Consider the following 12,193-nt stretch of genomic DNA (forward strand, 5'->3'; position numbering starts at 1 on the left):
AAAGTCGGCTGTACAACTGGGACGAGTGCTAGAGAGTCTCTCTAGACTAGACCTGCCGTGTGGCGGCGCTAGGTCTGCAATCACTGATAGTGGCGACAGGCGGGTCCGACGTATAGTAACGGACCGCGGCCGATTTAAAGGCTACCACCTAGCAAGTGTGGTGTCTGGCGGTGACACTACGGATTCCAGGGTGGTTCCTTTGAAAAGGGCACAGCCGGTTTCCCTCCCCATCCCTGAAACAGTCCGCCTCTAATGACCTCGAAGTCTACGGGATGTGAAACCATGACCTTCCTTCAAAGTCCAACGGTGCGAGTACTCGAGTACTCGCCGGGAACCACGTGAGGGGGGCCCGTGTAGTGACCTCGCCGTCACACCCGTACCTTCACCCAGCGCAACGCACGTGACCGGGCGTCCCGAACGAGGAAAAACTACGCCGGCCGCTCACGTGGGGGACCGCGCGGCCGCCAATTGGGAATCGCGGCTGCCGGTGGCGGCACAGTGGTTGGTTACGTAAGGGGGCGGCTAGAGCCGTTATGTAAGGCGGAGGTGCGAGGGAGGCGTCCGCAGCCAGAGCGGAATTGAGTAGGTGGTGGGGCGGGGTGGGGGAGGCGCCCGCTGCGTGCTGCTAGAGCCGGACTGCGTAGGCCGCGCCAGAAGGCGCGCTGACCGCCGCACGTGACACACCGTCTACTCCGTTCTGCACGCCGCACCGACGCTGCTATGTGCGCCCGCCGCTGCTAGACAGACGAACATGCCGCCGTTTCCGGACAAAGGGCGCGCTGCCGCCCCCGCCGCCGCCAGGTACGTCTGCCTTCGCGCGCGCGATGCGCTCTTGTCACCGCGCACCATGTGACGGCATCTGCCGCCTGCGGGCTGCGGGGGCGTACCCCCCAGGGGGGACCGCGGCGCGACAGTCGTCGCTCGGCGGGTCACTCCTCCGTGCTTCCTGCCTTTCTGCAGCACAGACTTCATTCTCGCAATCTCGAGGCGAGTCAGTCCGCCGCAGTACACCTCGCTAATCATTCCTGTACAGTTACTCGCTTTGTTTACGCGTCGGCGACAAAAAATGGTGTGCATGCTGACAGTACTGCACGGAGGAAGACAGGTGTTGAGGAAGTGTTCTTCTCACAAAAAAAATAGAGTACAGTGACGGCGTCAATGAAGTAGCAGTGATAATACGTATCACTATAACCGCTCCAGTTGTTAAAAAATTCCCTATTTTACTCCAGAAGCGGTCGCGGGGTTTTCCAATGGAATATGTAACTGACATTGTAGATACAGCCAAACATTCTACCTAGAGATGCAATGAATACTTAAATACCTTATATAGCAGAAACGCCTAGACATGAAAAAGAATTATTTTATTTATTTATTTAACGGCCGGCCGGTGCGGCCAAGCGGTTCTCGGCGCTTCAGTCTGGAACCGCGCGACCGCTAATGTCGCAGGTTCGAATCCTGCATCCGGCATGGATGTGTGTCATTTCCTTAGGGTGGTTATGTTTAAGTAGTTCTGAGTTCTAGGGGACTAATGACCTCAGATGTTAAGTCCCATAGTGCTCAGAGCCATTTCAACCATTTGATTTATGTAACTTGATTTGATTAGGGCCATCAGGACCTCTCTTCCATTGGACCAGGGTTCTACATCTACAGTACAATTTTTACATCATAGTTACCTGCGAAATAACAATTTTAATATTACAAATACCGTTAAAATTATCTGAATGCCTGAAGTGGCAGTGGCAGTAAATTATACTGACTATGAACTAAGGAAGTTAATAGTGGCTATGCTTGTTTTACTGAAACTGCTGCCACTAATAGTGACAACAGAAATAATAATAATAATAATAATAATAATAATAATGACAACAGTAACAATACTGACAGTAAATACATAAAACTGAAACCAGTCACTTTTTTCAATAGTTATTTATCATTCCATAAGCCGGTTTTCGAATCTTTTCAGGTTCATCTTCAGACGGTTTTCTGGATGTTTCTGTTTCTACTATAATGCTAGATGTTGGCTTGCGACTATATGGAAAGCACCCAGCATTATGCTACAAATAGTGATGTAACTTCCCGAAAACCTTCCGAAGATGAATCTGAAAAGATACGAAAACCGGTTCATGGAATAATAAATAACTATTCAAAAAAGTGACTGGTTCCTGTTTTATTTACATTCAGTTAACAGTCACAGGTTCTAAAATATCAATAATGGACAAGATTAAGAATGACAGTGAGGATGTGACAAGAATTTGTAGGTGAAGAAAGCATGTGTTTTGTGATATAGCGAGTTCTGGACGCAGGAACTTTAAGCTAATCAAATTTTTGCTGACATTAATAAGTGGTTCATAGCCAATTCACTGTCAATAAACTTTGAAAAGACCCATTATGTGCAGTTCAGAACTTGCAAGAGATTTCCTTCTGGTGTGTGCATAAAATATGATGACATGGAAATAGGAGAAGCTGAGAGTGTAAAATTCTTGGGATTACAACTTGATAATAAATTCAGTTGGGAGCAACATACTAACGAACTGCTAATGTGTCTAAACAGGTCTGTGTTTGCAATGCGAAGGATGTCAGACATAGGAGATATAAATATAACAAAACTGGCATATTTTGCTCATTTTCACTTCATTATGTCATATGGTATCATATTTTGGAGTAACTCCACAAACAGAGAAAATTTTTTTAGAGTACACAAGAGTATATATAATAAGAGTAATGAGTAGTGTAAATCTAAGAACATTATGTGAAAACCTAATCAAAGAATTGGGCATATTAACCACAACTTCTCAGTATATTTACTCCTTAATGAAGTTTGTTGTAAATAGTACATCTCTTTTTCTAACTAACTGCTTAGTACACAGTATCAATACTAGGAATAAGAACAATATACATAAAGATTTAAAATCACTTACTCTTACCCAGAAAGGAGTCCAGTATTCAGCAACGCATATTTCCAATAAGTTACCAGCAACCATTAAGACTTTAGTTTCAGACAAGGCACAATTTAAACATAATTTAAAAGAATTTTTGGTGGCCGACTCCTTCTATACCATCCATCAGTTTCTCAACAAGTGCAGTAGACCATTTTAAAGAAAATTTATTATACTTCAATATTTGACAATATTTGGTTGTAACAGCCAAGTAACTACCTACTGTGTGAATGATGGATGTATGGAAAGCAGATGTAAGTATTAAACCTGTAAATATTACAATTTTAAATTTAATTCATGTACATAATTTTACTATTTATTGCGTGAGGATCATTATAATTAATGAAACTCAAGTTTTTCTAATTACATTTTAGTAATGTGTTTATCTGACATGTTCCACACCCAGGAGTATTACCTCTTTTATGGGTCTGTGGAATGAATAATTAATCTAATCCAATCTAATCTAAGGAGAGCGTATCACCTAAGAACACTGGGAAGTGGAGAAGATCGGGTTGGAAAAAGGGACGTACAGGGTAACAAGTGCGTACAGAGACAGTGCCAATCACAACTGTTGCTTTAGTAGACATGTCAGTAACTGTCTCCTGCACCTGCACACGGTATTCATTTTACGTATTACGGGAAAATTACAGCGAACAGAAAAGAAATCTAGTTCCATTGCGCGACGCAGATCGTATGCCAAATTCCTTATATTGCGGGAAGCTGAAAAAATAGGAAAGGTGTCATCCAGGCATTTCAAAACCTCAACGCTTATTCGGTCAAGAAAATTTGCACATAAAGAAACATCAAACAGTATTTAGAAGGCAGTATTTTGTCTTCTGGTTTCTTTGTGAATAATGACAAAACTTATTTTTTACTTCAGGTAAGCCGACTTTTTCACAGTTCAAACAATTACATAAGAACGTAAACTTATGAAAAATGTTTTCATTGGAAATTGTTTCAGCAGTGAAGAAGTTGGTTACAATGAACAAGAAAAAGCTCGGATGTTATTTGGCTTTAGACGTCAGTTAGGCTTTTTCTTTGTTCAAGTATTCAAAAACCTGAACGACTTCTTTGTTTCAGACGTTTGGTCTTTCTTATGGAGAACATTCGTTGTCAGTTTTCAACACAACGTTGCTCGTGTGAAACAACCTTTTCATGGAGCTCCGACCTTCACCTCTGGTTGCTTTTAACAATTAACTTGCCAACATTAATGATAATTCCACTGAATTTAAATATATCTGTCCATTCATGGAGGTATAATCGTTGTAAACGTGTAGTGAATGTGAATTTTGGTTGATCTTCCTAACAGTTGTGTTTAAGCCTAAATTAAAATGTTAAGTTTGTGTGACATACACCCGCATTCGCTTGCTTATCAACACACTTTCACTACTGCAATTGTTAATAAAAAATTTAATCAACATTTGTTTACTGAATGAACCCATTCCTTGCTACCAAATTTCTCATAACAGTCAGAAATACTTGGCCTTGGTACAAATAATCCCTACTCTTTCAGTAACTAGAGTGTCATGTGGCTTCTCAATTCTATTACTTCACCTATGATTTGGCTTATTTTACGTTTGATGAAGTCGCCGTTTTTCGCAGAAGTTATGTAACTATTCATTTGTAAATAAAAGCCCTATTTCTTACTGCAATATTGTTGTTTCATCTCCGCGACGCATTTTGCGTTTGATGTGAAACACATCTTTAGCGGCTGCTCCGGAACCACGTTCAGTTGTGGTAAAAATTTAAATTTAAAACAGTTCAGGTCCTAAATTTTTATGTAGATAAAGCGGTATGAACAATTACATTTTGCCTTTTATGGCTATCTCTGTGGTTCTCGTCACGCGATCAGAGGCTGTAAAACCACTTACAGTACACTTATCGCAATTCCGACGCTAGTATGTATCCAGTTTTAAGCGTGGATTTATGAAATTTATGTCCTACGCAGATACAATAATACACACTATTCCAGGACGCCCACCGAAGGTGCTGTTCACATGAAAGGCGAAACGCATCTAGGATATTAAATACCGACATTTGCGCATGAAACAGGCGCCTTGTTTACACACGAATATTTACATAGTTTTGCAGTGGAAAATGGTCACTGGAACAAACTCGATACATCTCTTCTTTCTCGAACCGTGTTGATTATACACACAATTTATAATCGCTTGTTTGCGTGGCCATCTTCCGCAGAAGCTGTTAACATCTGTTAATATAGGTTATCCGTCTTCAGCTGACTGCAGTCTAATTAAAAAGAATTACACCAGACGCGTTTCGCTTTTATTTACAAAGCATATTCCGTGGTTATTCTGTAAATTGGATACATACGTTTGTACATTTTTTGATTGTTTTAGATAAAAAAACAGCGATTTCTTTATAAAGTTGGCCTGCGAGTTACTTGCGGTGTTTCTTTAAACAATCTTCTCCTTCGCACCTTGCTAGCAGTGGTCGGCGTCGACAGGTGTCACATCTCCACTTCACAGTTTTTGGCATTCTGCAGTATTTCCTGCTCTGCAATATTTACGGTTGACTTTCTTAAACTGTTTTTCATTCTGCACTGCCACCGTGTTTATGCTGTTCGTGTGTTGTCGTTCACGTTGTAGGTATTGACAACCTATGAAACGATTGTGTGTGTGTGTGTGTGTGTATGTTCACATTCTGTGCGCATTTCTGGTGCGCGTCAGGCGAGGTACGAGCCACTTATATTTCCATACTGACCAGGCAGCACCTAGAGCAGCGGAAACAGTTCAGTACGGTAATCCGTGAGTTGTGTAATTAAGTCCCTACATGGAAAAATTTTTCATTTTCTGTAATTTTCACTTTTTACGTTATTTACACAGCAAAAAGACATAAATAATGCTCAGTTAATTGGGTTTTCAGTAGCTTCATAAAGGCACGAAAAGAAATGGGAAGGAAGATTTTGGATTGAAAATAAATTTCTAAGAAAGGGTTGTAAGTATAGCGTCCACGTGGTCTCTGCAAATAAGATTCCAAGCAGGGATTGTAATTAAAGCATCAGGGACTTTGTATTCCGTAAGTTCCTTCCTCACCCCCTCGGCAGCTGCAGCAGAACACTAGTTTCCCACTGCAAGTAAAATAGGCCCATCGAGAGAGGAAAAAAAATCTCGTTGCGAGAAGACTGCATCAAAAAACACTCCATCACCATCTATCCTCTACAATATCTGGCGTTGTTTTCTGCCAAACTCTACGATGAGAGAGATAACGTTTCATTAATACAAACTAAGTTTGTTTTTCTACTAAATCTGTAAAAGAGTCATATAATTGTAAGAAAATGCGGATTTTATAACATGTGGAAGATGCCGATAAAACCACTGCTTCCTCTGTTCTAACGACGAACATCACCCCAGCACTTCAGAATAATAAAAGTATCTAATTTCGTATACCAAGTTCTCGTGTACGCCTTAAAATCTCCTCCTGAAAATTTACATGCAATTCCAAATTTTGCTTTGCCTTTTCTGTTTATGCCTTTTATGGAAATATTGACTGGCAATGGCAAGAAAAGCGTTTCTGGAGAAGAGAAATTTGCAAACATCGAGTGTAGATTTAAATGTCAAAAAGTCCTTTCTGAAAATATTTGTATGAAGTGTAGCCATGTATGGAAGTGAAACATGGACGATAAACAATTTAGACAAGAAGAGAATAGAAGCTTTTGAAATGTGGTGCTACAGAAGAAAGCTGAAGACCAGATGGGAAGATCACGTAACTAATGAGGAGGTACTGAATAGAAGTGGAGAGAAGAGCAATTTGTGATACAACCTCAGCAAAAGAAGGGAACGGTTGGTGGGACACATCCTGAAGCATCAAGGGCTCACCAATTTAGCACTGGAGGGAAGCGTGTGGGACAAAAAGTCATAGAGGAGACCAAGAGATGAATACCATAAGCAGATTCAGAGGGGTGTAGGTTGCAGTAGTTACTCGGAGATGAAGACGCTTACACAGGATAGTGTAGCATGGAGCGCTGCGTCAAATCAGTCTTTGAACTGAATACCACCACCACCACCACAACAACAATAACAACAACATGGAAATATTAATAAATAGAATATATTGATCGTTATTTCGTTATATATGCAGTACAAGTAACGTAAAAATTTCTATTTAAAAAAGTACCACCGTGGTGATTGACTCCGCGACCCTGAGAGTTCTATTCCGTGCTCTTTGAGCTGCGCCAACGGCTGCCTGGTAACTGCGCAACCGTAAATGGCCTCTTCCTCCCCCGACCGGCGCCAAAAATTCTTTTTTTTCTAAACCGTGAGCCATCTGGAGTTCTGATTTTTGTCTCACTTTCATTTCTGCCCAAGCACTAGACGAAACTGGAATTAACGACTAGGCGCTGTCTCCTTGTTGGTACACACTGTTAGAAAAAATTCCCTCCAGCCTTCCACGCTGGATGCATCATCACTCCTGGAATTGGTTGCTGGTGCCTAAAAGTGTGAAAGCCACTAAGTATCTGCATTGCGCTAAAAACCAGTATGGCGGTGCCACAAAAAAAGTCTTCTGTAGGTACCTTCTGAATAACTTCCACGTTTTTTTTTCTTTCATCTCTCATATTGCTGACGCTTAACGTTTATATTTGTTGTCCAAACTGTTGTCCAATTTTGTGTGTGACTTTCATTTTACGTCAACAGTGTAAAATCATCTGCTTATAAACGACAGTTTGGCGCACAGATGTATCAGTCAATACTACCACAATCAACAGGAGTTTCCGTCTGATAATTACATCTTCTGTAAAAATACAATAAAAATCATGGGCGAAATGCTACGATCTCCTCGTGATAGTGTTTAATAATGAAAGTCCTGACAATTTCTATTTTGTCGTGCTCATGGTAATTAGAATTTGTAATGAATCAACATAAGTTGAGAATGAATGAATACACGAGTAGTAGTTTTGCTCAAGTTTGTGGTCCGTGCCCTGCTATTCAATTAATCAGTCTTTTTTTGCCATTTTCGTAATTATCTGAACCATTCTTCATAGTTTAACGGCACGCAACGTTAAACCTCTGTGCGGAAAGTTGCAGTCCGGGTCGCCTCTCTGATGTGACAACGCTCGGCCTGGCGTCCTTGGGAAGCCTTGAAACTTTACCGGTGTGGTTTCCTTCCACGATGATAGGGTAAACTTTCACCTCAGTTGACGTTACTTTCTTTATATATTGATGATACAAGCTGGTGTTCATTTGATTCTGCACAATTACTGTACAACAATTATTATGCAATCTTCTTCATACCACAGTTGCCGTGTATTTTACGGAATTTTTTAGTCGGTGCTCAGAAATTATAATGATGTGAATTAAATGTTTAGTTACGAAGGATTTCGTCGAATAGACTTTAAAATAAAATGGATGGAAGTGTGTAAACTGTTTTGTTATGTAACACTGACGTTATGCAACGAATACTTTTCCTTCGTATATTTAAAAGCAAGAAAAACGCTGTTGAATATTTCGTCTGCAAGAGACGGCCTTATGAGCACAGCGACTGTTGATAAATATGAATAAAACAGTTTCGGCGTCAGTCATTTGTTTATTTGCCACTAAGCGTATTGATGTTTCACACGATCATATTCAGGTGGAGAACTGTTTATTTACACGGCTGCTGTTGGTGAAGAGTACGGACGTCTTTTCACAGTAGCTGAACAATCACCTGACCACGTTCGAAGTCCGTGAGTTTCGCGGAGCGCCCCATTCTGCTCTCTCACGATGTCTAACGACAACTGAGGTGGCTGATATGGGGTACCTGGCAGTACGTGACAGCACAATGCACCTAATATGAATAGCGTATGTTTTTTGGGGTGTCCGGATACTTTTGATCACATTGAGTACTTCCCGCGGAATGACCACGACGAGACATTAGAGCTAATACAGGGACTTACTGGCAATCATTCTTCCCACGGGCCATTTGCGAGTGGAACAGGGTAGTCATTTATACATTGATAACATTAGTAGCCCTATCACGCTTCCTTGGGAACACCCAATGCTTATTTCGTTTCTAATGGACAATCACCGTCCACCATGAAGTACTGCGTTATGTTCGCTGAACATTCTTTGAGTCAATCACATGTCAGAAAAGTAGTACACAGCAGAAGGCAGTCTTTAAATCTATGATTACAGAATCCGTCTGTTCAACTGCATGTGCTGTTTGAAAGGTTTTGTGTGTTCACGCAAGTGGTTTGTACCGAATCCGTGCAAATACGTTGAGAAAAGATTCGTTCTCTCAAGGAATGCTCTTGGATTCTGCAACAGACTTTTTTGCCGATAGTGGGCTGTAAATTTGTGCGTCCGCTTTTTAATTGACCTCTGCTCATTTCCAGATACGTGGTGCTATTCGGTACGGCAAACTGCACAGAGTTCTGGTGGAAGAGGACTTATTTGCACACTAGCATTCTCCTGTTAAAACAGTCCAAGACGTTGCGTAATGACAACCACTCACGATTTTACTCTTGGCCGGCCGGAGTGTCCGTGCGGTTCTAGGCGCTGCAGTCTGGAACCGAGCGACCGCTACGGTCGCAGGTTCGAATCCTGCCTCGGGCATTGATGTGTGTGATGTCCTTAGATTAGTTAGGTTTAATTAGTTCTAAGTTCTAGGCGACTGATGACCTCAGAAGTTAAGTCGCATAGTGCTCAGATCCATTTGAACCATTTGATTTTAGTCTTATGTAATTGATCAGCCATGACTGTGAGATCCGGAAACCGGTTACCATCTCATTTCTCAAAGACAAAAAGGTTGTTTTTTTTCGGTGCATTTGTTTTTGTTTTTTATTTTCGCCTACTCACTGTGTTTACGGATAGCTACGTCTGAGGTAAGCCGTAGTATATCAAAGTTTCGTCAACAGTGACCCGTCGACCTTCGGAATATGTTTCAAATTTTCCCAGTACGATTCAGTGACATCCAGTTTCGAGTCAACAACAGCGGTATCCAGCAGGTACTCAGCGTCTTCAGTCGAGACATTACGTAACCCGTTCGTATGGGGACTTACCTCTGCAACAATTTGCTTAAGCTTCTACAATCTTATCGTGAATATTAACGACTATTTCTTCAGCATGAAATCCAGTCAAGCATAGACAACGTTCCAGAGACCAAAGGCTAGGGCGACCACCCTTGAATTCCATTATCTAGTAGTAAAAAGGCTGAAAACTGTGAACAGCTAAAGTAAAAATGAAGCAAGCCACAATACCAATTATTGTAGACGGCACATTTCAACAGTTATGATTGCGAAAATTGTGCTAGCATTTCAAGATTTCTTTAAATATGCGTATCACTCCAAAGATTAATCAGAAACACAGCCAGATAATAGACAAAACATTACTTTATGACGTTACAAATTCGTTCGAGGGATCAAAAAATGAAATGTTCCTGGATGTGACGTTGGTTCAACAGGAATGGTTCCAAATGAAAGAATTCTACTTCAAAAGAAAGCCGCAAAAATGTTGTTAGCGAGCGAAGACATTTCTCTATCTCACTAGAAAGTAGACAGCATACATAAACCACAAGTACAGCCTCCTCTTCTGGACTGTACCCATGGTAGTCACTGTGGTTATCACCAACCCACAGGGGAAAAAAAATTAACCAGGTGTGGTAACAAGCTGCAATGTCCTTTTGTGTTGCCAGTTGACGGCCATCTAAACCGTGGAGCACTGTTACCAATGCCCGGCGGCAACGCTTATGTTCCCGCGACACATGGTGCATCGAGGTACGTTCCCCAGTGATGGTGTCGAGACATCTTGCCCGTATTGGGGTGCCACCCAGTCGTCGTCGCGTGATCGATAAACGTCTGTATGATGATCTGCAGACGGCACCTGGAATGAAAGCTCACGAAGCATGGTGTAATAATAAAGAGTTTGCCATCTCGTCTTATCCTGACCATAGTTTATTAGAGCTCTACTTTTGTTCCCGAGAGAGTTTGGCACCGAATTTGATTTTTTTTACTTTTTCTCTCTCTTTCTGTGTGAGTCTCTCTCTCTCTCTCTCTCTCTCTCTCTCTCTCTCTCTCTCTCTCTCTGTGTGTGTGTGTGTGTGTGTGTGTGTGTGTGTGTGTGTGTGTGTGTGTGTATGTGTGTAAGTTCCTTTAGCTGTTTGTGTTGCCTTTTCTGTAAAGTACCTTTAATGTAAGAAGCAAAACGAACAAAAACTTTTTTTAGTCCTCACTTTGTTGAATCAGTTATAAACTAAAATACTTTCACTTTTAACAGTTTTCAATAAACAAAAACTCACTGATGATGACACAGAAGTGTTGAGGGTAACAAACAAAAAACAGTGTTTGCAAAAAGGCGGAACCAATTCCCTATAATTTAACTGCAAATGTGGAAAGAAAGGACAAGAGTCGCACATTCAAAAGATTAACTTGCAGTAGTTTCTATCGACTAAAAACGGACCTAACCCCTCCATTTTAATATCGTCTTAAATAGAAAGCATGGAATATTGTATTGTTACTTCTATGACATTAATGGTGGCAGCAAACATTGTATTGACTGGGTGTTGTGTGCTGTCCTTAGGTTCGTTAGGTTTAATTATTTCTAAGTTCTAGGGGACTGATGACCATAGCTGTTAAGTCCCATAGTGCTCGGAACCATTTGAACCAGTTTTTGAAACATTGTATTGCAGCGACGCGAAACGAAACCGCGGTTTTCGACTCCACCAATTCGACACGTGGACGAAAACGGGATGCTACCTACAAGCCTAGTCGCCCGAAACCTTGTGAACTAAGCTTTATTACGGGGAAGTGAAAGTGTTACAAACTGTCGTTAGCTTCATGCGGCTATCTCTAAATCTCCAAATGATACTAGATTGTGAATTGGAAAAAGGTGGTGTGATACAGGAAGTTCTCTGCAGGCTTCCTGCGGATAAGAAAAGACCGAGATGACCAAATAATTGAACGTCGGTAGACGACATTAGAAAATATATACGCACTATCAGCAAGGACTCATTTTGCTGTAAATCGTAATGCGTGCAAGAGTCAATTTGATGACTTTATCCAACAGTGGGTGTCAAACGCGTGTGACGATGATCAGTATAAAAAGGTTGGAAAATTTCCCATTTATCCCAAAATGTGGCGCTCGATGAAAAAATACAACCAGAATGACAAAAATCGTTCATGAGTAAGTCGAGGTAAAATCGCTACAAAAATACCTACTAAAACGCGCCCCACTGCCTCGAATAACTGTGAAATAAATGCTTTTGAAGATCCCTCGCGCAGTGCCATACAAATGGCTCCAGATCTGTTGCATCAGTACAGGGTATCA

At 41.3% G+C, this 12,193-nt stretch overlaps 1 protein-coding gene across 1 annotated transcript in view; it reads left to right on the plus strand.

The window, feature by feature from the left end:
• Positions 1–672: 672 nt before the first annotated feature.
• The window catches only part of LOC126410703 (solute carrier family 35 member G1-like), a 205,300-nt gene continuing 193,779 nt past the window's right edge, over positions 673–12,193 (plus strand). Inside the window, exon 1 of the mRNA XM_050083373.1 lies at positions 673–801. Coding sequence (XP_049939330.1) covers positions 752–801 — 50 coding nt within the window. The 5' untranslated portion in view covers positions 673–751. The remainder of the gene's footprint in view (positions 802–12,193) is intronic.

The sequence above is a fragment of the Schistocerca serialis genome, chromosome 1 (genome assembly GCF_023864345.2).
Source record: "Schistocerca serialis cubense isolate TAMUIC-IGC-003099 chromosome 1, iqSchSeri2.2, whole genome shotgun sequence".
Taxonomy (NCBI): Eukaryota; Metazoa; Arthropoda; class Insecta; order Orthoptera; family Acrididae; genus Schistocerca; species Schistocerca serialis.